The following is a 24,627-nucleotide window of genomic DNA, read 5'->3' on the forward strand; positions in this document are numbered from 1 at the left end:
CTGAGGAGATTTCCGGGAGCCCAGCTGCAAGTGGCTGTGACCAGGGGAAGCAGACATCAGGGTTCCATCTAATCAATCACCTGGCTAACAAGGGAGTCTCCGGTCTATCTCCATCCCAGCCCCCTGGTGTAAGGCCTCTGCAAACCCTCTGACCCACTGTGGGATTCAATTTCTTCTCCTCAGTCACAGAGGCAGAGCACAGAGATGCACAGAAGCATTTTCCATGATACATTATGAAGTTTCTAACTGCTATGACCTATCATGATTCACTTCAGCCAGTGGGACATGCTCCAGGTGTTCAGGCACTCGGAGCAGGGACGGTGTGGGACGGTCATTTCATTTTCCAACCTGATAGAAGCCAGAAGGTAAAAAAAGAACAAGCGGAGTCGTTGTGCACGCCAGACTCTGTCCCCTCCTTCCCCAACTAGTGCCCCAACTCGGTGCCACTTTCGCCCTGGTCTGTGCTCCATGCCCTATGCCATGAGCTTTCATCCCTGCACCCTCTTTCTTCCCCTCTGCCCCCAGTGCTGACTCTGCCCTCTCTGCTCAGTGCCCTGTGCTCTGCAACCTCTCCCACACTGCAGTGCTTGCGGGCCTGCCACAGTTCCGCACGCTAGTGACCTTTGACAGATACAGAGCCTGACAGCCCAATTTCTTGTAGCCATGAGTTTTCTCAACTACCTAACAAAGAGGGACCCTGACAGCTACGCTTGTGGCCTCAATCACGTTAACTCAGTGGAACTAGCTTTACCTCAGTTGAAAGAAGGACCTGTTTTCCTAGTCTAGACAAGGCCTGTGAGAGCTCTTCAGGGAGTTATATTGCAGTCCAAGAAACCAATGCACAATCTAGAGACAATTTCTTGCTGCACGTAGGAAGGGTCCATGGTGCTTCTGCTCCTCTGTAGCTCAGGAAGGAGAAACTTGCCTGCTTGTTTTTACTGAGCAAGCAAGAAAGAAACTTCTTCCCAGTTGAAAGGTTCAGACTTGTTAAAGAAAGAAAAAATGAGGAGTCCGGTGGCCTTTGAAGACTAACAGATCTGTTAGTCTTCAAGGGGCCACTGGACTCCTCGTTGTTTTTATGGATACAGACTAGGGTGACCAGATGTCCCGATTTTATAGGGACAGTCCCGATTTTTGGGTCTTTTTCTTATATAGGCTCTTATTACCCCCCACACCCTGTCCCGATTTTTCACACTTGCTGTTTGGTCACCGCTACCCCTCTGATAAAGAAAGAAAGGCAGAAAGGGAGGCCCAGATACCTGCCTTGGGCTGCTCTCCAGAGGGAATGCTCTGCAGATCTCCTATGACTCTGAGCCTTGCATGATGCATTTGTTTACCAAAGAGCTAGGGTTAATCTATAGTCTGGTGTTGAAAAGAAACAAAAGATGGTTATCTCCAGAGAAAAGGCAATGAATGAGGCTGAAGAACTTGAGTCTCTTTTAAATGAGACAACTTAAAAATGACTCCAAGCTACTGAGAGCTTAATTAGTTTGAAAGTGGTGGTGAGAACAAAGGCCCCCTGAGGGAGGAGAAATCCCCCATCCTGTGGTGGAAAACCTGCCCTTTCCAAGCAAGGCTTTGAAGTGTGGCTGGAACCCGCTCCCCTAGACAAGTTGGTGATGAGATTCCATTACTGCTGAGGCCACTTTGGTGTTTATTCAGATCCCAATCTTGGCAACATATGTCAGTAATATACAGACCCATTTGTCTCTGTTGCAAGCGCCTTCTCCCCTGCTAAGGGAGCTCTAGCTATAAATATCTGAGATAGGAATACTGGAGACAAGTCAGTGTCTTCAAGGGTGCAGCTATGAGGGATCTTTCACTGGCTACCGTGCTTCTCAGTGGCCTTTTCTGTATTCCCAGCCTTGTCAGTAAGTCTCATTTCTCTTTTCCTCCCTCTGGTTTTTACTGCTCTGTGTGCTGATTTTAAGGAGTAAAGGACTTGCGAATGAACAGGGGAAGTGCTAAGGTCAAGTGTAGAATTATTTTAATATCCGATGCATCCTTTCCTGGAGAACTGGATCATCTCTACTTGTCTGCTCCCTCTTCTATACAGTGCTGAGGTGATTGTCAGACATCAGCAATAAGCTGGGGCATGATTCTGCCACGCTGAGTAAAGTGAGAATGGGGATGGCTGAATCAAGGATTAATTAATGGTAATTAATGATAGAGTGTATACAGTCTATCCTTGCTGTGGAGTAGTCTTGGAGATCTAATGGGTCATTTCCATTTTTAACTACTTTGATCCTGCTTATTCCTTAAAACAAAATCATAAAGTTAAAGAAATGAGGTCTGTATGCCTTCTGCTTGGAGCTCAAACTCCCCTTCCAGCTACAGAAGGAAGGCAGCTCAAGCTGTAAGCTGGTGATCAGATGAGCTTTATGTTTTGTGAGTGCAGGTGCAGGAGGCATCAGCAGGAAGAGTGAAGGAAGGAACTTGTTTGCAGAGAGGGGCTGCTGCAGGAGGCAGAGCCATTCTGTCTATATTGGGCACGGTAAGTGAACTTCTCCTTTAGGCTCTGAGAAGCCTGATTCCTTTAAACATCCCCACTCCTGTTCCATCATCAGCATCCCTCTGGACATGCTATGGATGCACACAAGACTTCACTGTCATTTTATTCCCAAAGAGCTAAGGTCTGAAGTAAGTAAATGTAATGGTGGCACCCCAAGGCATGCTGCCTAATCAACCTCTGGGATGCTGCAGTCCTAGCCAGATCCTTGAAAGGCTCATGCTACTGTTCACTTACATAACCAGGTACTAAAAGCACATTTCATAAAATATTAATTAGTGGGAAGATTAGTTAATTGGTCAATACATTCTCCTGAACCAAACAAGCTTTATTTTCTGTACCAAATGTATTGAACTTTCTCTCAAGACAAATGTTTGCATCCTTTCAAAGTTGTATTAGCTCAGAGGTGTATTGTACGAGAACGACTTGATTTTCAGGAGTAATCTTGGGAGTGCTGTGTCGTTGAAGCTGTGTTGGTCCCAGGCTATTAGAGAAACAATAGCTCACGAAATAGCTCAATAGCTCATGTATTATGCTCAAATACATTGGTTAGTCTCTAAGGTGCCACAAGTCCTCCCGTTCTTCTCGTGGATACAAACTAACACGGCTGCTCCCCTGAAAGCTGGGTGAGGTCACATCTTTTTCTGGACCAATGTGCCGCTTCTTTTTACAGTGAGTGCAAATTAAGAAATCCATCAAAGGGCTGTAACTACTGAAAGCTGTACATCGTTAAGCCCCTTTGTTTTCAGTTTAAACCAATTTTTAACAAAAAAATCCTGGGTTTTACAACAATTATTTTCATTTTTTTCCGATTTTCACCCTATTTTTATATCATTCAAATATATACAAAATAGCTACTCTTATTAGGAAAATACAATACGTTGCAAGAGCTGTATGTATTACAATAATACATTAGTCTGTGTGTAAATGCAAAGCTGCCTGTTGAAGTAAGGCTCAGTATTAGTCTAGAACAGCGGTGGGCAAACTTTTTCGCCTGAGAACCACATCTGGGTATGGAAATTGTATGGCGGGCCATGAATGCTCACAAAATTGGGAGTTGGGGTGTGGGCTCGGGCTGGAGGTGCGGACTCTGGGGTGGGGCCAGAAATGAGGAGTTCAGGGTGCGGGAGGGGTCTCCAGACTGGGGCGGGGGTAGGGTGACCAGACGTCCTGATAAAATCGGGACTGTCCCGATATTTAGTTGTTTGTCCTGTGTCCTGACCGATGTACGGTCGGGATGCCATTTGTCCTGATATTTTGCTTTGGCGGCACTCCGGCTTTTTTTTTTTTTTTTTTTTTGCTTGCGGGGGCAAAAAACCTAGAGCCAACCCTGGTGGGGGGGGTGAGCCTGTGGCGGCCCCCCCATGTGTCCCGATATTTTGTTCTTGTCATCTGGTCACCCTAGTCAGGGGGTTGGGATGCAGAGGGGAGTGAGGGCTCCAGCTGGGGGTGCAGGCTCTGGATGAGGGGTTGGGAGTGCAAGAGGGTGCTCTGGGCTGGGACCGAGGGGTTCAGAGGGTGGGTTGGGGATCAGAGCTGGGGCTCAGGCTCTGGGCGGCGCTTACCTCAAGCAGCTCCCAGAAGCAGCAGCATGTCCCCCCCTCCAGCTCCTACGTGGAGGCGCGGCCAGGCGGCTCTGTACGCTGCCCTGTCCGCAGGCGCTTGGGGCGGGTGCAGCGTCCGAAGCCCCTGGCTGCCCCTACAGGTAGGAGCCGGAGGGGGGACATGCTGCTGCTTCTGGGAGCCACGCGGAGCGGGGCAAGCCTCTGACCCCACTCCCTGGCTGGAGTGCTAGAGCAGGGCAAGCTCTGGACCCTGCTTCCAAGCAGGAACTCAAGGGCCGGTTGCGGCCCCAGGCAACAGTTTGCCCACCCCTGGTCTAGAAGATACACACAATAAACAAACAGGCACACAAGCGTTGAAAATAAGTGTGCATAGAATATCAGGATTAGAAGGGACCTCAGGAGGTCATCTAGTCCAACCCCCTGCTCAAAGCAGGGCCAATCCCCAATTTTTGCACAAGATCCCTAAATGGCCCCCTCAAGGATTGAGCTCACAACCCTAGGTTTAGCAGACCAATGCTCAAACCACTGAGCTATCTCACCCCTTCCCCACCATATATGTACATCTGAACATACTGATGCTTCTCATGCCCACCATGTACACATTTCAAGCAGCTAGCAGCTAACAGTTAAAGAGCTGACACACTAAAATGGAAAGAAAACAAAAATCTGTATCAGAATTCACTTCAGAACACTAGGAAGTATTCAAAAGTTTTTAAAAAAAAAACAGGAGAAAAGGATGAAGGTGAGTGTGTGCTTCACATGGTGTGGCCCAATTATTAAATGTAAATAATAGTTCTAAGTCTACAACAGCCAAATGTTTATCCAAACAAAAAGTTTTATTTGGGGATTAAAGAACTATTGTTTTCTTAAACTCAGAGATGGCATGTATTGAATTCTCTTTTAGTTCTGCAGCAAACCACATTGAATTCCATTAATCAAAGCGTTAATCTACTGAATACTTTCCCCCCCGTCCTTCCGTCCACCAAAATAAACTCTGATATTTACCCAGAAAAATTATTAATAGTTTTTCCACCAATTGTCACCTGTTTTAGTTGTTGGAGTAATAAACACCGATAAATTCCAGGGGAAAATTAAATAAAATAAAAACCAAAAACGAAGGGCCCTATATAGTCTTGGTTCCTTTTGCAGCCAGCCAAATACAGTTGTAGAGGCTTCCTAAACCAGCTTCATCTATGCAATTTTGACTGTAAATGTTATATTTAGTGGTTAATGAACAGGACTAGAACCTACAGAGTACTTTTCCCAGCTTTGCAATGGCTCAATGTGACATGTGCCTCAGTTTCCCAGGGCATAAAGCAAGAACAATCATCTCTACCACAGGGAGGGCTGCGAGAATTAATCTCTCTCAATGCTTGAAGTCCTTGGGCAAAAGTGTGGTCAAAGTGCATAGTAGTGTCACATCCAAGTTGAGACAAACTTTCTGCTATGGCTTGGAGTTTGGAGCTGTGGCAGGTACTTTAGCTCATGTTCTCATGGTGTATTGCCAGGCAAGGAATGAGGGAAAAGGGAATAGAGGAGATGATAGCTTCCAAACCCCCTCTACATTTTTACAGCACAGAGAAGTCTAGAAACAAAAAGCAGAGTATGTCCTTCTGTAGCTTATCTAGACAGCTCTGGAGTTCTTGCCTGTTCCCTTTTGCTTTGCTAAGCATGTGGCTTTTATATAGCCCTCATGATTTCAGACACGGTGCGAAACACCTCAGAAAGCCTCAGTCATTGTAATTGTCTTATTATGCTGTCATGCTTGTTAAGAATATGTTCATATTGGTGACTCATTTAGAGGTAGCACCAGGCTTTCTATAGTGAGGCCTCGTATTCAAACTTACACCAGTTTAACTAAAGGTGTGATTTTAAACCAATTGATTTAAAGTGATGAAAAACACGGTGTGGATGCTCTTAATTCATAGAATCATAGAATATCAGGGTTGGAAGGGACCTCAGGAGGTCATCTAGTCCAACCCCCTGCTCAAAGCAGGACCAATCCCCAATCAAATCATCCCAGCCAGGGCTTTGTCAAGCCTGACCTTAAAAACTTTAAAGGAAGGAGATTCCACCACCTCCCTAGGTAACGCATTCCAGTGTTTCACCACCCTCCTAGTGAAAAAGTTTTTCCTAATATCCAACCTAAACCTCCCCCACTGTAACTCAAGACCATTACTCCTTGTTCTGTCATCCGCTACCACTGAGAACAGTCTAGATCTACCCTCTTTGGAACGCCCTTTCAGGTAGTTGAAAGCAGCTGTCAAATCCCCTCTCATTCTTCTCTTCCGCAGACTAACCAATCCCAGTTCCCTCAGCCTCTCCTTGTAAGTCGTGTGTTCCAGTCCCCTAATCATTTTTGTTGCCCTCCGCTGGACTCTTTCCAATTTTTTCACATCCTTCTTGTAGTGTGGGGCCCAAAACTGGACACAGTACTCCAGATGAGGCCTCACCAAGGTCAAATAGAGGGGAACGATCACCTCCCTCAATATGCTGGCAATGCCACACATACATCCCCAAATGCCATTGGCCTTCTTGGCAACAAGGGCACACTGTTGGCTCATATCCAGCTTCTCGTCCACTGTCACCCCTAGGTCCTTTTCTGCAGAACTGCTGCCGAGACATTCAGTCCCTAGTCTGTAGCGGTGCATGGGATTCTTCCGTCCTAAGTGCAGGACTCTGCACTTGTCCTTGTTGAACCTCATCAGATTTCTTTTGGCCCAATCCTCTCATTTGTCTAGGGCCCTCTGTATCCTATCCCTACCCTCCAGTGTACCTACCTCTCCTTCAATTTAAACCCGGAGTATATCAATTTAGTTTAAGTAGATTCCTTATCAAATTAAACTGAATTGATGTAAACCTGGTTTAAACTGAACTAAGGTCATGTCTACTTTTGTTGGTAAAACTTTTATCAGTCAGGGGTGTGAAAAAACACATCCCTGACTGACAGACGTGTCACTGACAAAAGCGCTGGTGTGGACAGCGCTATGTCAGTGGGAGATGCTCTCCTGCCAACAGAGCTACCGCTGCTCATTGGAGGTGGTTTAATTATACTGGCAGGAGAGCCTCTCCCGCCAGCTCAGGTCTGTAGTGTAGACATAGCCTAAGGGCTTGTCTACAAGGCGACATTGTCGCCAAAACTTTTGTCTTTTGCGGGTACTTTTAAAAGCCCCCCGCGAAAGACAAGTTTTGCCAACGCAAGCGACAGTGTGAACGTGGCTTTGTCAGCAGGAGCGCTCTCCTGCCGACAAAGCTTATGCCACTCGTGGAGCTGGAAGTATTTTATCGGCAAAAGTGCTGACAAAATACCGATAGAGAGTTGACACAGCCTTGTCACTTAAAGCTGCATAGTGTAGACAAGCCCTAAGTGTCCACACAAGGCCTTGGCTACAGGAGAACATTGCAGCAGGTTAACTAAGGCCCTGTCAATACTCACAATCTGTACTGTACTGATGGGGGTGCCACTGGAAGAGCGCTCATGTAGTGAGTTATGCTGATGGGAGAGAGCTCTCCCGTGGAGACAATAAAACCAGCTCAGTGAGATGCTCTCCTGCTGACAAAGCGCTGTGCACACAAGTGCTTGCGACACCCTTGAGCGACAAAAGTTCTGCTGACATAAGTGCTAGTGTAGTCATGGCCTAATTGTGTGGTTTTAAACCGGTGCAAATTTCTATGTGGACACTTATTCTGGTTTAAAGCAGGCCCATTGTGGTTCAGCCTAAATCAACTGGGAACGGATTTAATCTAAACTGAAGTAAAAATGTCCGCTGATTTAATTGAAATTGATTTTTAAATTAATGTAAAGTGAAACTGAAGCAACTTTGAATATAGACAAGGCTGCTGGAGAGAACTAGCCAATTTTCTGAAGTATTTCTAGGGGAAACAATTATTAGCTGATAATCACTGGTGTTTCACAGGCAAGAAATGCCCAACTTGAATGTGTGAGACTTCCTCAGGTGGTGTGAGGACCAGCTTGAATGCTCTGTTTGCCCATGAATTAGAGAGTTTACCCAGACACTCCGACTATCTTGGTTAAATAATTCAACCACAATAGAACTTCTCACATTCTCCCTTTGCTAATATGCAGATATAGTGATTCTCACCAAAACACTGGTGGTCTTCGCCCCACTTCTCTTTAAAAACTAGATGGCAGAGACATTGTCATGTGATTTCCTGTGACTGAGCGCATATTGCTTTTTATAAAATATGCTAGAGTGAATTTGCTAGTCTACTACAAAGTAAATCATCATGAACTACAGTCAAAATAAATGACCACATTCTATTTGTGGATTTGTGTGTGTTTGTTCTTTGCAGAATTAGGCAACCATCTGCAGCAGAGGGTTCTTTCAGTTTGTCAGCTCTTTGAGGCATGGATCATCTTTTTGTTCTGTGTTTGTACAGTGCCTAGAACAATCTGGTCCTGGTCCGTGGCTGGAGTCCTAGGCACTAGCACAATACAAATAATAAATAGTAAGAATTTGTGCATTCTGTAGGGATTCTGACTTCATCTTTCTTATGTTCACAGACATCTCTGGCAGTCCTGTAAGTCTGGATGTTGGGATGTGCAGGTCCCACTGTTTATCCCAAAGCATAAACTCACATCAGTCTGGATTTCCAGGGTTTTCCAAACATTCCTCTATGCTGGACTTTCTTAGAACTAAAAAGGTGAGAATGTGCATTTCCATGTTTTGCTATCACCACAATGGCAGCAGTTACATCCAGAAGTAGGTCATGCATTATGGTTTTCTATATACTCCTAAATAGATCACCTGAAATATACTAAACTGCTCATCTACCACAGGGGTCGGCAACCTGTCAGAAGTGGTGTGCCGAATCTTCTTTTATTCACTTTAATTTAAGGTTTCGCGTGCCAGTGATACATTTTAACGTTTTTTAGAAGGTCTCTCTCTATAAGTCGCTATATTATATAACTAAGCTACTGTCGTATGTAAAGTAAACAAGGTTTTCAAAATGTTTAAGAAGCTTCATTTAAAATTAAATTAAAATGTTGATCTTACGCCGCCGGCCCGCTCAGCCCGCTGCCGGCCTGGGGTTCCGTTCACCTAAGCCGGCAGCGGACTGAGCGGGGCCTGCGGCCGGGACCCCGGCTGGCAAGGGGCTGGCAGCCAGAACCCCAGACTGGCAGCAGGCTGAGTGGGGCCGGTGGCCTGGACCCCAGACCAGCAGTGGGCTGAGCAGCTCAGCCCGCTGCCACTCAGCCTGCTGCCGGTCTGGGGTTCCATCCGCTGGCTCCTGCCAGCCAGGGTCCCGGCTGCCAGCCCCTCTCAGCTCGCTGCCGATCTGGGATCCCGGCCCTACCCACACACAGTATGTACCTACCTTCTCCCTGGTTCTAGCCCGTTCTCTTCCTCTCTCTCTCTGCACTGAGCTGAGGGTGGAGTGCACTGAGCACAGGGCTGGGGGTGAAGGAGCAGGCTGGGGGTTGGGGTGCAGGGTCTGGCCAGGAGCTAGAATGAGGGAGGGGGCTCAGGGTTGGGGCAGGAGGTTTGGGTGTGGAGTGCTTACCTGGGCAGCTCCCATCTGGTGCTCAGGGTGGGGGTGGGAATGTGGGGGTGCAAGAGTCAGGGCATGGGGTGTGCGGGGTGCAGGAGTCAGAGCAGGGGGCTGGGGATGTGTGAGGAGGGTGCAGGAGTCAGGGCAGAGGGCTGGGGGCATGTGAGGGGGGTTCAGGGGTCAGGGCATGGGGTGTGGGGGGCTGAGTATGTGTGGGGGGGTGCAGGGGTCAGGGCAGAGGGCTGGGTGTGTGTGGGGGGGGTGCAGGGGTCAGGGCATGGGGTGTGGGGGGCTGAGTATGTGTGGGGGGGTGCAGGGGTCAGGGCAGAGGGCTGGGGGCATGTGAGGGGGGTTCAGGGGTCAGGGCATGGGGTGTGGGGGGCTGAGTATGTGTGGGGGGGTGCAGGGGTCAGGGCAGAGGGCTGGGTGTGTGTGGGGGGGGGTGCAGGGGTCAGGGCAAGGGGCTGGGGGTGTGGGCTAGGGTCGTGGGGATGCTCCCAGCCCCCCGCCCAGAGCAGCTCACGGCAGGGAGCTGGAGGGGATATGCCCTGATTCCACCCCCCTTCCCCAAGGCCCCGTTGTGGCTCCACTTCTCCCCCTCCCTCGCAAGGGCCATCAGCTGATCGGGAGGGAGAGGGGGAGGGGAGGAACCCAGCAAGCTGGGGAAGAGGCCGGGGAGAGGGGACCTTGCCTGCCCTGCAGCAGCAGCCGGCAGGACCAAGCTTCTTCACCCTGCCCCTGCCGGGGGGGAGAGAAGAGCGGGCCGGAGCGGGCGGGATTTTTAATGGCTCACTGCTGCCTGCCAGAGTCCCAGCCGGGATTCGGCATCGGGCTGAGTGGGGTCGGCGGCTGGGACCCGGCAGGCAGCAGCATGCCATTAAAAATCGGCTCGCCTGCCATCTTTGGCACACGTGCCATAGGTTGCCGACCCCTGATCTACCATATTGTCCTGCCAGCCCAGAATTCTCCTTGGGTGTCAGAGAGAAACAGCCAGAGCTCAATTGTATATGGAGATACGCAGGTTAGACAAACACTTGTCAGGGGTGGTCTAGATAGGACTTAGTCCTGCCTCAGTGCAGGGGGCTGGACTAGAAACAGTGTTGCCAACTCTCATGATCATTATTGTTTTCCTTAAAGCCCCAGTCCCTGGAGCCAAGTGGATATGTGATGATTTCAGCCTTCATTCCTAAAGAAAAACTATGTTTCTAGCCCTCATGCCTGAGGAGAAAGCTTCCATATGTGACCCCAGTGCCTCCCAAAGGGTCCAAAAGCAGAAGGCAAATAAAAAGAGCAGCAAATCTATTATTTGTACATGATCTCATGATTCTAAAGCCAATCTCATGATTCTTGAATATTTGGGGTTGTCAATGCTGCTTCCAGTCCTATATTTCTATGATTCTGCAATATTTCCTACATTATAATATCTTGACTAGATGGTGTTTGATGGACTTTGGGACAGTGGCATAGCTAGGACAGGAAAACTGCGTGGGTCCCGGCTTTTGGGTGGGCGATGACAGGGGGCAGGAAGGGCAGGAGGGATGGGGGGCCATGGGAGGGGGGCAGGAAGGATCAGGGGTGCAAGAAGGATCCAGTGCCCTGGGGATGGGGGGCAGGAGGTGGGTGGGGGAGCCCAGACCCCCTCTAACCAGCCCTTACTGCTCAGCAGGCACCAGAAGATGAGGCTGCCCCTCCAGACCCCGGGCCAGTGTCCATCAGCCCAGCCACATGGCACATCCATCTCCTGCTGGTGCCACGCGCTGCTGCCCTGGTCTCTGGCCTCAGCGCTAGACCCGCCCCCGCGAGGCACACCCCCTGCGGGGCTAGCCCGGGCGCTGGAGACTGGGGCAGCAGTGCGCCACACCGGTAGGAGAGGGACACGGCCGGGCTGACGGACACTGAGACAGGGTCAGGAGTCTCAGCTTGTGGATTCGGGGGGCTCCGGCCCCAATCTGGGTGGGCCACGGTCCACCCAGACCCACCTGTGGCTATGCTCCTGCTTTGGGATCACTTAACATCCCCCCCACCCTTGCAGCCTAGCACTGATGCTGGTACTTTAGGCCACATCTGCTCTACACTAGGTCCCAGTAATTAAAAACTTCTTTCCTAAGCTTCTCAGTTTGCACAGGTGGGAAGAGGCCAGGTGCATTTTCCTGTCTGGGTCAGTAAAATTGGCAGCCACAGAATCAGATTATTTGTTGTGGTGTTGGCCTCTCTCTACTTGGCCATCAGGGCTCTCCCAGCAGATCCTTAGTAGGGATACTTCCCCTCTCTTTGTGTAAAATGACCTGTGACACTTCAGCCGAGACAAAGAACCCTAATTAACAAACTAGCAAGCGCCCGTGCTGTTCAGGACTTGTCTCCCCAAAGGTTGCAGCATTTTAACTATACCCATATAAATACAACAGTACAAGCCCTTAGAGTGGACACAGTTATCCTGGTATAAATGTGATCTATACCAGGATAGTTATTCCTGTAGAGGGAGGGGCAGTATTCATAAGCATATTTTCCACTCCACTTTCCAAGTCATTAATGAAAATATTGAATCGTACTTGAACTAGGACACAGCCCTACAGGACACCACTAGATATATGCCCCCAGTTTGACAGCGTACCATTGATAACTATTTGTTGAATGTGTTTTTTCAACCAGTTTTGCATCCATCTTATAGTAATTTAATTTAGACCACATTTCCCTAGTTTGCTTATGAGTATGTCATGGGGGAGTGCATCAAAAGCCTTAGTAACGTCAAGTTTCAGAGTAACAGCCGTGTTAGTCTGTATTCGCAAAAAGAAAAGGAGTACTTGTGGCACCTTAGAGACTAACCAATTTATTTGAGCATAAGCTTTCGTGAGTGAGCTGTAGCTCACGAAAGCTTATGCTCAAATAAATTGGTTAGTCTCTAAGGTGCCACAAGTACTCCTTTTCTAGTAACGTCAAGGCAAATCATGTCTACAACTTCACCCCATCTGCTAGACCAGTAACCCTGACAAAGAAGAAAAACAGATTGGTTTGGTATGACCTGTTTGTGACATCTCAGTGCTGACTATGCCTTAAAACCCTATTATCCTCTAGGTGCTCACAAATTGATTGTTTAATAATTTGTTGCAGTATCTTTCCAGGTATTGAAGCTGACTGGTCTATAATTACCCGGGTCCTTTTTGTTCCCTCCCCTGCTTTTTTTAAATATACCTGCTGCCTTGTGACTGTTCTGTGCAGTTGCAGGACAGGCAGATGGAGCTGCCTCTGTCGACTGGAGCAGAACGTTCCTGCCCTTTGGATTCCCATTGTGAACCCATGAGAGTTCACGTGGAGCGGGTGCTGCTGTTTGAAGGGGTTCAGGAAGTGGAAGTGATTGAGGCCTGCCAGTGTAACGCAAGCCCAGAGGAGTGTCTCCGGCTGCCATCCCTGAAAACCTTCTTTCCGGACACCCCGTTGGAGTTCACAGTGGATGTTGGAAAGTGCTCCAATCCAGCCCATGCAAGAGGTATGGAAAAAGAGGAGGAACTTTTCTCTCTTCATCTTACGGGGTGGGCGAGAGGAGTTGATGAGCTGAGGTGAACACGGGGAAGGGGTTACTCCTTGTCATATCTCAGGGTTGGGATCAGCACCTCAAATGCTACTATTGCAACCTGAGAATGACAGGTGAAATCTAAAAAACTCCCTTATGCTACTTAAAGCTATGTCTGACTATTGGTTAGACAGGAGGGTAGGTCATATGTTCTGGCATTTAATGCAAGCCCCTTGCACTGAGGCAGCAGGGTGTATGGATTAGGTACGGGGCTTGATGCTGAGGACTCCTGGGTTCTAGTCCCACCTCTGCTGTTGACCTGTAGTGCAACCACTTGACCTCCCTCTGCCTGAATGCCCTCTTCTGTAAAATGGGTTTGATGATAATTTTCTGCCTCTGTGAGTGGACGTGAGGACTGATAACAATATGCGCCTTTCGTCTGAAGATAATTTACATGGAGTTCTAAAGGAATGCGCAACAGTTAGAGGGGCCACCCGCCAGATGAGACATTACAGTGAGCCCAGCTGCACCGCTGTGAGGTCTCCCGGGTAGGCGACAGGAGACAGCTCTTCTGCCAACATAACTACACCACTCCCTACAAGTGGCGGTACTCTTCTGGCAGGAGAGCATCTCCCACCGACGTAGCGCTGTCCACACTGGCACGTTTTTCGGTGAAACTTATGTTGGTCGGGGTGTGTTTTTTTCCTGACTGACAAAAGTGCTAGTGTGGACAAAGCCTAAGTTTGCAGATGATATTGAAAGTGGACGCTGAGCAAACAGCAATGAACAGTGCACCCAGCTTGCAAAGGGGTGGGCAGTAGGTGGCTAATGCATTTAACGGGAGACAAATACCAAATAATTGGGATAGTAGCAATGAACTTGTCTGGGAAATATGCACTAAATGCACTATGATCAGGAGTAAGTATATGGGAGTGAGGATTACTGTGAAAAAGATCCTGGAAACCCTCACTTTAGAACAGCTGCAGAAAAGAGGTAAACAATCCTAGGGGCTTGTCTACTGGGGGAAATTGACCAGAAGAGCTTTGTGGAATAAATTGTTCTGAAATAACTGGCAGTGGAGACATTCTGTTCCAGAATTTATTCTGGAATAGTTAGCCTGCTTTGTGAGCACACAGTTATTCCAGAATAAAGTGACTCGGTGCCCTAAGTGATGTTTGACAACACAGGAAGGATTCGGATTCAAAATGCAGAACTTGCTTTGTGGAAGCTTACCTGGGGGAGGCAGATTCAAGGAGGACAGAGGTTATGACCAGTGGGGTTCATGGTGCCTGAGAAGGGACTAAGGCTATGTCTACACTGCACACCTTACAACGGGGCAGCTGCACCGCTGAAAAGTACGCAGTGTAGCCGCTCTTTGTCACTGGGAGAGAGCTCTCCTGGCAACCAAGTAAAACCACCTCTAACGGCGGGCGGTAGAGTCATCGCTGGGAGAGCGTCTCCTGCCAGTGAAGTGCTGTCTGCATCGGCGCTTTTCATCGTTAAAACTTTTGTCGCTCTGGGGTGTGTTTTTTCACATCTCCGAGCGACAGAGGGTTCCATGAAAGTGCAGTATAGACATCAGTAGAGGCTGGTCTGGGACAGTGGGATAAGCACAGTAGGTGACTGATTCTGCTAGAATAACCAGCAGTGAAACAGTTGCTAGTTAGGTTTCAAAGTTAACATCACATTGAAATAAAAGGGGTGCAGTTTACATCGTACTTTACAGGCCTGCGGACAGCAATTCCGAGCCCCAGGGCAGAGCAGTCAATGGGCCCCCTGGAAAGGGATGTGCCCGCCTGGCTGCCTTCACCACTGCCAGTACCACCCAGCATGCACCTAGGAGACAGGCAGGGCCGTACCTACCCATACGCAAAGTACGCAGCTGCGTAGGGCACCAGGAAATTTGGGGCACCACATTTCCTGGTGCCCTACGCAGCTGCATGCTGCTCTAGCCCCTGCTTTGCCTCTTCCCCATGCCCCCGCCCCTGCTCCACCCCAGCCCCGCCCCCACTCCACCCCTTCCCGTGAGGACTGAAGCAGGGGTAGGGCCTCCCCTGCACTCACCGGGCAGCAGGAAGGGAAGTGGAGCGACCCGGCCCCAACCTGCTCCGCTCTGCTGGCTCATGCTGGGGTGTGGTTTCCCCCTGCCCCCAAGCCTGCTCCTGCCCCCCTGCGGAGGCCTGGGATCAACCACCCTATGGCAGGGCAGGGGTAAAACCCCCTTTAAAGCCCTGCCAAAATGCTGGCTGCAGACGGCTCTCTGGTCAAAAGGCCAGGTAGAGAGACATGGGTATGCAGCAGGGACCCAGCTGTCAGCCCTAATGAGGGCTAGCTCAGAGCAACAAGCAGGGCCCAGTGGGAACAGCTGGGCTAAAGAGTGGGAGGGCTATAAAAGCCCTGGGAAAACCCCAGTGGAGAGAAAAGGAGGACTTGTGGCACCTTGGAGACTAACCAATTTATTTGAGCATAAGCTTTTGTGAGCTACAGCCCACTTCATCGGATGCATACTGTGGAAACTGCAGAAGACATCTTCTGCAGTTTCCACAGTATGCATCCGATGAAGTGAGCTGTAGCTCATGAAAGCTTATGCTCAAATAAATTGGTTAGTCTCCAAGGTGCCACAAGTCCTCCTTTTCTTTTTGCGAATACAGACTAACACGGCTGTTACTCTGAAACCACCCAGTGGAGGGGTGGTTGGGGAGGAGACAGAAGGGCTGTTTCTCTGTCTCCTTATCCACTGGAAGGAACCTCAAGGGCCAGAAGACCCTGGGAGGGGTCTGGTGTGATTGTTGTTGGGGGAATTGGGACTGCACAAGAACACTGTAAATAAAGACACAAAGGTGAAACCACTGAAGAAGGTGGTGGGACTCTTTATTATACCAGCCTAAACACAGGGTGCAGGCACAAAAGTGGGAGCGCCGGCATAGACCCTGTGACCCCCCCCGGCATATGGAGGCCTGGGGCCCCCCACAGGCCCCCCCCGGGGGGACTGTGTAGGGCACCAGAATGGCTAGGGATGACCCTGGAGTCAGGGCCGGATTAATTTTTTGTGGGTCTGGTGCCAAATATATTTGTGGGCTCCCATGGGGGCAGTGGAGCATGTTGGGGGGAGGTCAGTACCCGGAGCGAGGGGCCGGCAATGGGGCATGGCATGGCAGGGGTGGCCCCACTCTGCCCAGCCCAGTGCGAGGGCACTATTTACAAACCGACAGCTGCCAGATGTACAGTGGTCTGCCCAACCTTGTGCTGCCAGCAAGCCCCTTCCCCTGTGGGGCGGGCTCATGCTATGCCACACAGCCCCACCTCCCAAAACCCGCCTATGCCCAGCCTCCTCCCTATGCCAAGTGCCCCCCCCGCCTACAGCCCATCACAGCAGCCCAGCACCCTGCACGCCACCGTCCCTGCCCAGCACTCCCACAGTCCCACCTCAACTTCCCAGCACCCCAACACACACAAACCTCCCCCACTGCCCAATGCCCCACACCCTCTCACAGCCAAGAACCCCACACAGACCCCCCAGAGACCCACTCCCCCGTGACCTGCCCCCTGGCCGCACTCATCGGCCCTGCTGAGCCAGTGCAGAACAGGGATCCCCCCACCCAGAACAGTCCTAGAGGGCAGAACACCTGAAGCTTGGGAGCACAGAGCAGTCCCATCCCACAGGGCCGCACCCAGCCCTCCCTGCCTGGGGCTGGTTCCCGTGGCGGAGAGGAGGCGTTTCCTTGCAGGGGCAGCACAGAGCAGCCACCAACTTCCCCAGCCCGCCAGCCTGCCGCTTCTGCCCGGGCAATTTAGAAGGGTCTGGGGCTCCCAGCAGCCGCCGCAACCATAGCAGCAGACCGGCTGGGAGCCCCGGGCCCTTTTAAATCGCCCGGGCACCTGGGCAATTGCCCCCTGTGCGCGGCCCCCCCCCCCCCCATTCGGGCCTGATACTTTATCTGGAGTGACCTCCAGCTTTGAACTTGTAACCTTCAGTGTTAAAACCCTGACTTTCTGCTGCTGGACTTAAACCAGTCCAGTCCAGCAGCTGTGAGCAGCCGCAGACACATGAGCAGAGCTGCTCAGGAACCGGAGTGTCCATTCTGCAGGGAATTCTAACATTTCAAAATGTCCTTTCATCCTCACTTGGAATGAAAAGTTGCATTTTCAAAATTTACCATAAAACAAAAATTGCAAAAAATGTTTCAGACACATCAAAACTGTTTTCTTGAAACATTTCATTTCAATGAGGTTGAAAAGTTTCATTCAAACTTTATCGTTTTGACTTTTTGGTCATGTTATAACTTATAACATAATATAGCATCTAAGTTGAAATGATAAAGTCTAAACAAATTATTACAATAACTTCCTGTTGAAAATTTTGTTGAAATTGATAGGATTCCATGGAACCTTTCATTTTTGTCAAATCGGTATTTTCTGTGGAAAAACTCTTCCATCAGAAGGTTTTTGACCAGCTCTACTAATAAATATCTTATGTGGACCAGCCACTAGAGAGGGACAAAGACCCACTCTCCAAGTATGGGATATGCAAACAGGAGCAGCACAGAAATAAGTCCGGAGAGACTTAGACAAGAAAGGCCCAGATTTTTAAAGGTATATTGGCATTGCTGCGCTCAGCGTTGTGATGCCTAGCTAATTTAGGAACCTAAAACTCATTTTGAAAAGTGATTTAGGTACCTGGGGGGGCCTAAATCTTATTAACGGCAAATGGGAATTAGATTCCCAAGTGCCTAAACCGCATAGGCTGAATTCATCAGGTGCCTAAATCCCATAGACTTGCTTGGGTGCCTAAATCAGCTAGGCACTGCAATGCTGAGTTTGGCAATGCCTAGATGCCTTAAAAAATCTGGTCCAAAGCCAATGGCATGATAACAAGGAACACAGGGACCTCTGGGTGTGAAAGGTGCTGTTCGGACTCCAGGAACAGAGCGGGCATGTGTAGTGAGTTTGGCCTCCTCCAGCCGGACAGCATGTGTGAGATCCGGTAGGAGGACACAGCCAGCCAAGAACTAAAGTGAGTGGAAGTATTGTATATGCAAATTACACAGGTGTAAGGGTGGAAGAATTAGGCCCTCTGTCTCCAAGCTCAGTGGAGGCTTTTCTTTCCCTCAGGATATTCCATGTGTGGTTGGAGGAATGTGGTGTGGGATGCTGAGTGTAGCAGAGTCTCTCTACTTAAAATATCTTTTGTTCCCACACAGGACACAGTAAGGTATGTAAGGAAGAATCTAGTGGTTAAAGCCCAGGGGTGGGACGCTGGAGATCTGGTTCTGTTCCTGGCTTGGCATCTGACTTCCTGTGTCAGCTCAAATTGCTTCTCTTTCTCTGTCTCTCATCTGTAAAGTGACAATAATGGCTGGGCTGAGATTTTCAAAGTTGCACAAAGGACGTGGACGCCCAGTTCCCATTGGATGAATTGGGCCTCAGAATCCTAGAGGCAGATCTGAAAATCCCCCAATAGTTCTCAGTTTTCAGAAATAACCAGGGATTATTGGGATGCCCAAATTGAGACACCTTGAGGGAGCCCAGTTTCCAGACAGTGCTGAGCACCCACCCTCTGGAAGTCTGGCCCCTTCTAGGCATCTGCTGCTGGGCACCTGATCGCTGGTCAGTTTCGAACATTTAGGCCAATGACACCTTTCCTGTGTTGTCAAGTGCCTGGAGATGCACAGCTGGAAAAGCACAAAGTATTCTCACACCCTCTTTACAGCAGTCACAAAAGCTGAATGACTTGCCTGAAGGGCGGGGGGGAGCTCAACCTACAAGCCAGAGAACCAGAGTTTGACTCCTGGGTCTGATTCTTATTAGCTGTATCACTAGCCACCCTCCTCCACCTGTAAAACAGGGATCTTCATCCTTATTTACCTACCTCACAGGAGAAAGGGGGCTGAGAAGGTTAGAGAAGAACATCTGTTCTTATGCTCAACTAATGCATTAACAAAGAGCCATATTGGACAGACTGTGTGTACCCTTCAAGTCAGTCACTTTGCTATTTTAAATAAATGTAGTTTGCTTTAAGAATGTTGTTGCTGATGAGGGTTATTTCATATCACAGTAGCCACACTCAGGATGAGGAAACCAGTGTGTGAGCCCATGACCTGGCACCCCAAGGTCCTGCTTTCAATCTCTCCATTTTGTTTCCACTCCTTGGACATAGGGCTTCCTCCTATAAGTGCTGAATCTCGCCTTGTCTCAGTCTCCTGTACTAATCCCTTCAGGACATTTTGTAGTTTATTTCTGCCCTGGTTGTTTGCTCCCCATCCAGTGCTGGCATCATCTGCAAACTGGACCATTGTTGAATTTACACCTCCTTCTAGGACAGTGGTTCTTGTGTTGTTTTCCACAGAGCACTGCCAGGTGGTTTGCAAAGCTGCTTCTAATAATGAAGCATCTGTTGGTCTTCTGTCAGTGATGATTCTTTCTGTTGGCTCACCTAGGGTTTGAGTTGCTGATGTTGTGGTTTTGACCAACTAAACTGAAACGACTACCTCTTCACCCGCTTTCCCTGTGGCTGCTGTGTGTCTGTCTTTGGGGTAAATTCAGCTGTGATCAGTTTTTTGGACACTAGAACTGGATGAGTATGAGACATGCAGGAAGACAATACCCAGCTGCAGAGCGATTAGAGAAACAAGGGGAGAGTCACTGCCAATACAAATAAAGTGCCACACCCAGGGCACCAAGACAAAAGGGGAGGTGTAGCCTAGTGGCTGACCCTATTAATGAGTTCAGTGTCATCTTGGCTTCTTAGAGGGGTTACACAGACCAGACTGGATTCCTGGCTTAATATATTGTCTTTTCACACAGCTACATTGTGGCTTTGAAACCACAGATCTTGTTTGGCAGGGGGACTCGAGGATAGTAATGCTGAAATCCCTTGGAAAACCAGAGAGGGGGAATGTCATGCCCTTTAATAGGGTTTAGTATGCACAGAACTGCATCAGTTCTACTGGCTGGTGTGGGCCATGGTCCCACCCTTACCCCATCCTTTTGGGTTGTCTGTCTCAAGGAGCAATCTCCTCCTCCCAAGTTTACTGGAGCTAGCCATTGTCTGGACATGTACTTGCCTCAAAGTAGGGATGGGATCAGGACTGGGAGGCTGGATGGTTAAGAGTGCATGGGAGAAGCTTTAGTGTAAGAAGTGAGTCCACGGTAACTTTTAAAAACCGCTGAACAAGAGTGCTGATGAACGGGTTCAATAGTGTAGGTCACAGCACGGAGCCCATTGAATACGGAGCCCTCTTGAATCCCTGTAATGATCACGCCCATAATACGTGTCCTTTACCAGTTTCCAGACATTTATATATTGACTCCCTTCATCAATTGCCTGGAATAGATATCAACCCTTGGCTTTATCAGAAACACAGCATGAAAATGTACAGCTCATAAACTGTAATGCTGTGCAATGGAGGAATATCAGAGAACATTCATCATCTCAATGAGCCAGTGTCTGTCAGACCTGAGTGAAAATAATAGTGAAAATTTATGGACGGGCAGGAAGTGTTCAACACTAAGATCCAAAGTGAAAGTGTGAAGCAGACGTCAGACCACAGTGACGTCTGCTAGCTCAGGCAGGGGATCATGAGGAGAGGAGCTAATCAAATCCAAAAGGCGATCCAGAAAAACTGAACATCACAATATGCTACTTTACCACCCAACTCCTCAAAGTAGCTCTGAGGACAATACTTTCCTTTGCAAAGGCCTTTGGCTTCCTGCACGATGTAAGAACCATGTAAAAGTAAATTCTCTTCCTCCCTAGACCTGTTGGTAGCTCAGCCATTAATATGTTTAAAAAATTATTAAATATTCATTGGGTATAAGTCTGGCAGCTTTTCCTCAGGCATAACTCGAACTGATTTCGAAGAGTGGACTTTGGGATTTGGCCCCTGGAGAAGGAAAGTATGTCTGTTGGGTGCAGGATGTCTGCATCTAGCATAATATCACTGCCACACGCAGTGAAATCACCAAGGCAGCAACATAACAATCAAAACAGTGACTCAAGTTGGCAATAAGAAGTGTGCCCAGGGCTTGCTAACTGAGAGACCAGCTCCTAACCTAGAAAGTGAGCACTTTCCTTGTTGTACTTTGCATGATTTAGGCCTGATTCTGCAGCTGCTCTGTACGCAGAACTCACGCTGACAATGCCCAGCAGGAATGCTGCACATGCAAAGGCCTCAGGATGGGGTCCCACATGAAATTACACTCTCGTTCTCTTTCAGGAGGACTCTTCTGTGCACCTGTAAAGTTCGGTTGTGTTCTGATCAAAAGCCCAAGTGGTGTTGAGGTGGTTCAAACTCTGGAAAACTGTGAAATGAAAGAAACCTGCTATCGAGTTTCCTATGTGGAATACTATTATGAAATCATACACAACTCTGCTGGGGACAGTGAGGAGCGACTGACGGTTAGTCAACTGCATGCGGCTCTAAAAGAGTCTTAGGGTTCGTCCAGACACAAAAGGTGTACTGCTTTAACTACAAGCTGCACAATTCCCACTTTTGCGTGGACGCAAGTTAAACTGGCTTAAGGGTGCTCTATACAGGTATCGCTATTCCTATACAGTCAAGGGCAATTAGTTATAATGGTATAAGCAAATTTATACCAGCATAACTGGGCCCACACTATGGGTTATACTATGGTTTACTTCATTAAAAAGTCACACATCTAATTGAAATAGTTACACCGGTACAATATCTGTGTATTGGTGAGGTCTTATTTCACTGCCATGGATTACTCTACAATCCCAAACTAAGTTATAAAGCAATTCATTTTATTTTCTTGGGCAAAAGAATTCAGTCAAATGTTTAATGTGATTTTAAAGTACTTCTGACACAATGAAAGCTGCATCCTTTACCAGAGTTAATACGATTCATCAGTTAAAGATAGGTTAAAATAATCCCTTGCATGTAGACAGTATCCGCACACAGCACTGTTCCACAAGCAAGACTTACTGCCAAGTAGCTGGAATGCTGTGTCCCTTCGGGCGTTTATCGGCAGGGCCTTGCAAGTGATTTTAATGTCTTTGTTTTGCAAATCTTTTCAGGAAATTGATGTAGGACGGTGCTTGGGGAGCTGCACCTCAGGGAATCATTGCCTGCTTAGGTAAGCACAGCTGTTCACACACAGCCCCTCCCCTTACAGTAGGGTTAGCGAAAATCCTCTAAAAATGCAGTTTCCTTACAGAATGAGGGACAAATTCTGCACAAACTTATATCTGTGTATCTCCATCGACCTGAATTCAATTGAACAAGTGTAAAGTCAGCATCCAAGCTGCCTCCAAGGAGTCTGTCATTTTCATTCCGTTGCCAGCTGGTACCGTTGGGCTCCTGTCTCAGAGTTTGGTAGGGTATTTTGCACTGAGTTCACTTGGTCTTTCGCAAATTCACATCCCACTTTGATATTTCTAGTAATGTCATGAGAGTCGAGCAGAGGGAATCAAGCGTAGACTCTGAAGATGGCAATCCAAGTGTGAGTTTTATAACTTGGACACTGTTTCTACATCAGTGGGTGCACTATAAGAATCTGGACAAAGAACTTGCAAGCTTTCTTGTTCTATCAGACAGCCAAATGCACACGTATTTAATAGATTCTAAAGCCAGAAGGGAGCACTGTGATCATCTAGTCTGACCACAGGCCATAGAACTTCTCCCAAATAATTCTAGATCATATCATTTAGAAAAGCATCCAGTCTTGGTTTAAAAATTGTCAGTGATGGAGAATACACCACGATCCTTGATAAATTGTTCCAATGGTTAATTTCTCTCACCATTAAACATGTATACCTTATTTTCAGTCTGAATTTGCCTGGCTTCAGTTTCCAGCCACTGGATCATGTTATACCTTTCTCCTTGAGACTACCACTATAAAGCAGATTTTCTAATCATTTCATTGTTCTTGTGACTCTTCTCTGAACCCTCTCCAATTTAGCAACATCCTTCTTGTTGGACACCAAAGCTAGCCAGGATCTTATTGAAGACACTATGGCAATGATGGCCCTGCTATCTGTGGCCGAAATTGCCTTCTTTTACCATAGAAGTCATGGCATGGTGAGGTGCCATCCCCGTGGAATCTTTCCCCCTTAAACTGCTCTCCATAGATGTCCCCCTGCAGGCATCCCAAATCTACAGCTGGTTTAAATGAGAGAGGGCTGGTAACAGGGTGTTTTGGTGACAGTCTTTGGTTTTCACATTCACTTTCTCCCTTGATGTACCAGAGCCTGGATTTGATCATCTTTTTGACATGCTGCAAACTCACCTGTTGTTCTAGGCTTTGTCTGGGTGGGTGGGTGGGTGAGGTTTGGGAAATGGGAAGTTATGTTGCTTGTTTTGAGGTTTGGTGCGGTCAGAACTTGTCTGGGGATGAGAACCGCTGTCTTTCGCTGCCTGTTGACATGTATTTGGCTACAGTTTGTTTTAGTTTTGCACCATGCCTAGGGAGTTCCGATAAGCACAAACGGAAACAAATAAGCAACAATAAATAAATGATTCCCATTTTACAGATGGGGAAATTGAGGCACAGAAAGATGAAATGGCTCAACCAAGGAGCCTGTGAGAGAGCATCAAACAGAATCTAAACTGGCAGATGCTCCAAGTGCATCTTTCCACTTCTGGGCGGAGAGCAGCCTAACCACTCTCCACCCCCACTGTCTAGAGTCTTCTGTGCAGTTTGCCAATGCTTTCTCTGGGTGTTTAAAAATAGTTTCTTTGTACTGTTACTATTGCTTTGTCCTCTTTGCAGTGTCTCTGTACATGCTGAAGACTGTAAGCTCTTTGGGGTAGGAACCACTTTTTTTTCTGTGTTTGTACAGCACCTAACACAATAAGGTCCTGGTCCATGATGGGGGCTCCTGGACAGAGAGACAGTGTAGCCTAGTGGGCAAAGCACTAGACTGGGACTCAGAAGACCTGGTTCTATTTCTGAATCTGTTGTTAGTCAGCTGAGTGACCTTGAACCAGTAAATTCACTTCTCTGTGACTCAGTTTCCCCATCTGTAAAATGTGGGGAAATGATACTTCCCTTGTAATTGGCTGTGAGATCTACTGATGAAAAGCTCTGTATGAGAGCTGGGCATTACCACAGTACAAATAATAATTGTGCACCCAGGCTTGCTTCAGAGACCAGACATGAGTTGTGAGCCCAGCTTTGTCAGAGGATGTGAGCTATGAACCCAGATCCCTGGTCAGACTGAGAGTGCTACATCTTCTGTGCATCTTGGTAATCAATGCTTTTGTTTTTTAACTGAAGGGATTCGCAGAATGGAGAGAAATGCCTGGTTTGGGCGGAAGGTGCCTCCAGCCATTGCGTCCCTCACCAGTACAACACACACACATTCAAGAGCCGCAGTGGCAACATCCGCACTGTCTTTGCCATCCAGAAGTGTAAATGTGGGAGTTATTAGAGACTTCGGGGAGTGAGGGATTGGAGCTTCCAGGGAGGGGGGAGTGCAAATAGCACCTTGTCCTGCCGTGCCCACCCTCTGCCAGACTGTCTGTACTATATGTAAATGAGAGAAGGCTATTTTATAAATTAAAGGTATT

General features: G+C 48.3%; 1 protein-coding gene across 1 annotated transcript; it reads left to right on the forward strand.

Annotated features, from left to right (window-relative positions):
* The first annotated feature begins 261 nt into the window (after window positions 1-261).
* Window positions 262-24,627, forward strand: LOC102938904. The gene is made up of 7 exons (XM_043536151.1): window positions 262-365; window positions 2,394-2,494; window positions 8,600-8,739; window positions 12,805-13,072; window positions 21,313-21,494; window positions 22,134-22,192; window positions 24,335-24,627. Exons 1-7 carry the CDS (start codon window positions 262-264, stop codon window positions 24,486-24,488), a joined length of 1,008 nt encoding a protein of 335 aa, XP_043392086.1. The 3' UTR covers window positions 24,489-24,627.

Source organism: Chelonia mydas, chromosome 25, assembly GCF_015237465.2.
Source record: "Chelonia mydas isolate rCheMyd1 chromosome 25, rCheMyd1.pri.v2, whole genome shotgun sequence".
Taxonomy (NCBI): domain Eukaryota; kingdom Metazoa; phylum Chordata; order Testudines; family Cheloniidae; genus Chelonia; species Chelonia mydas.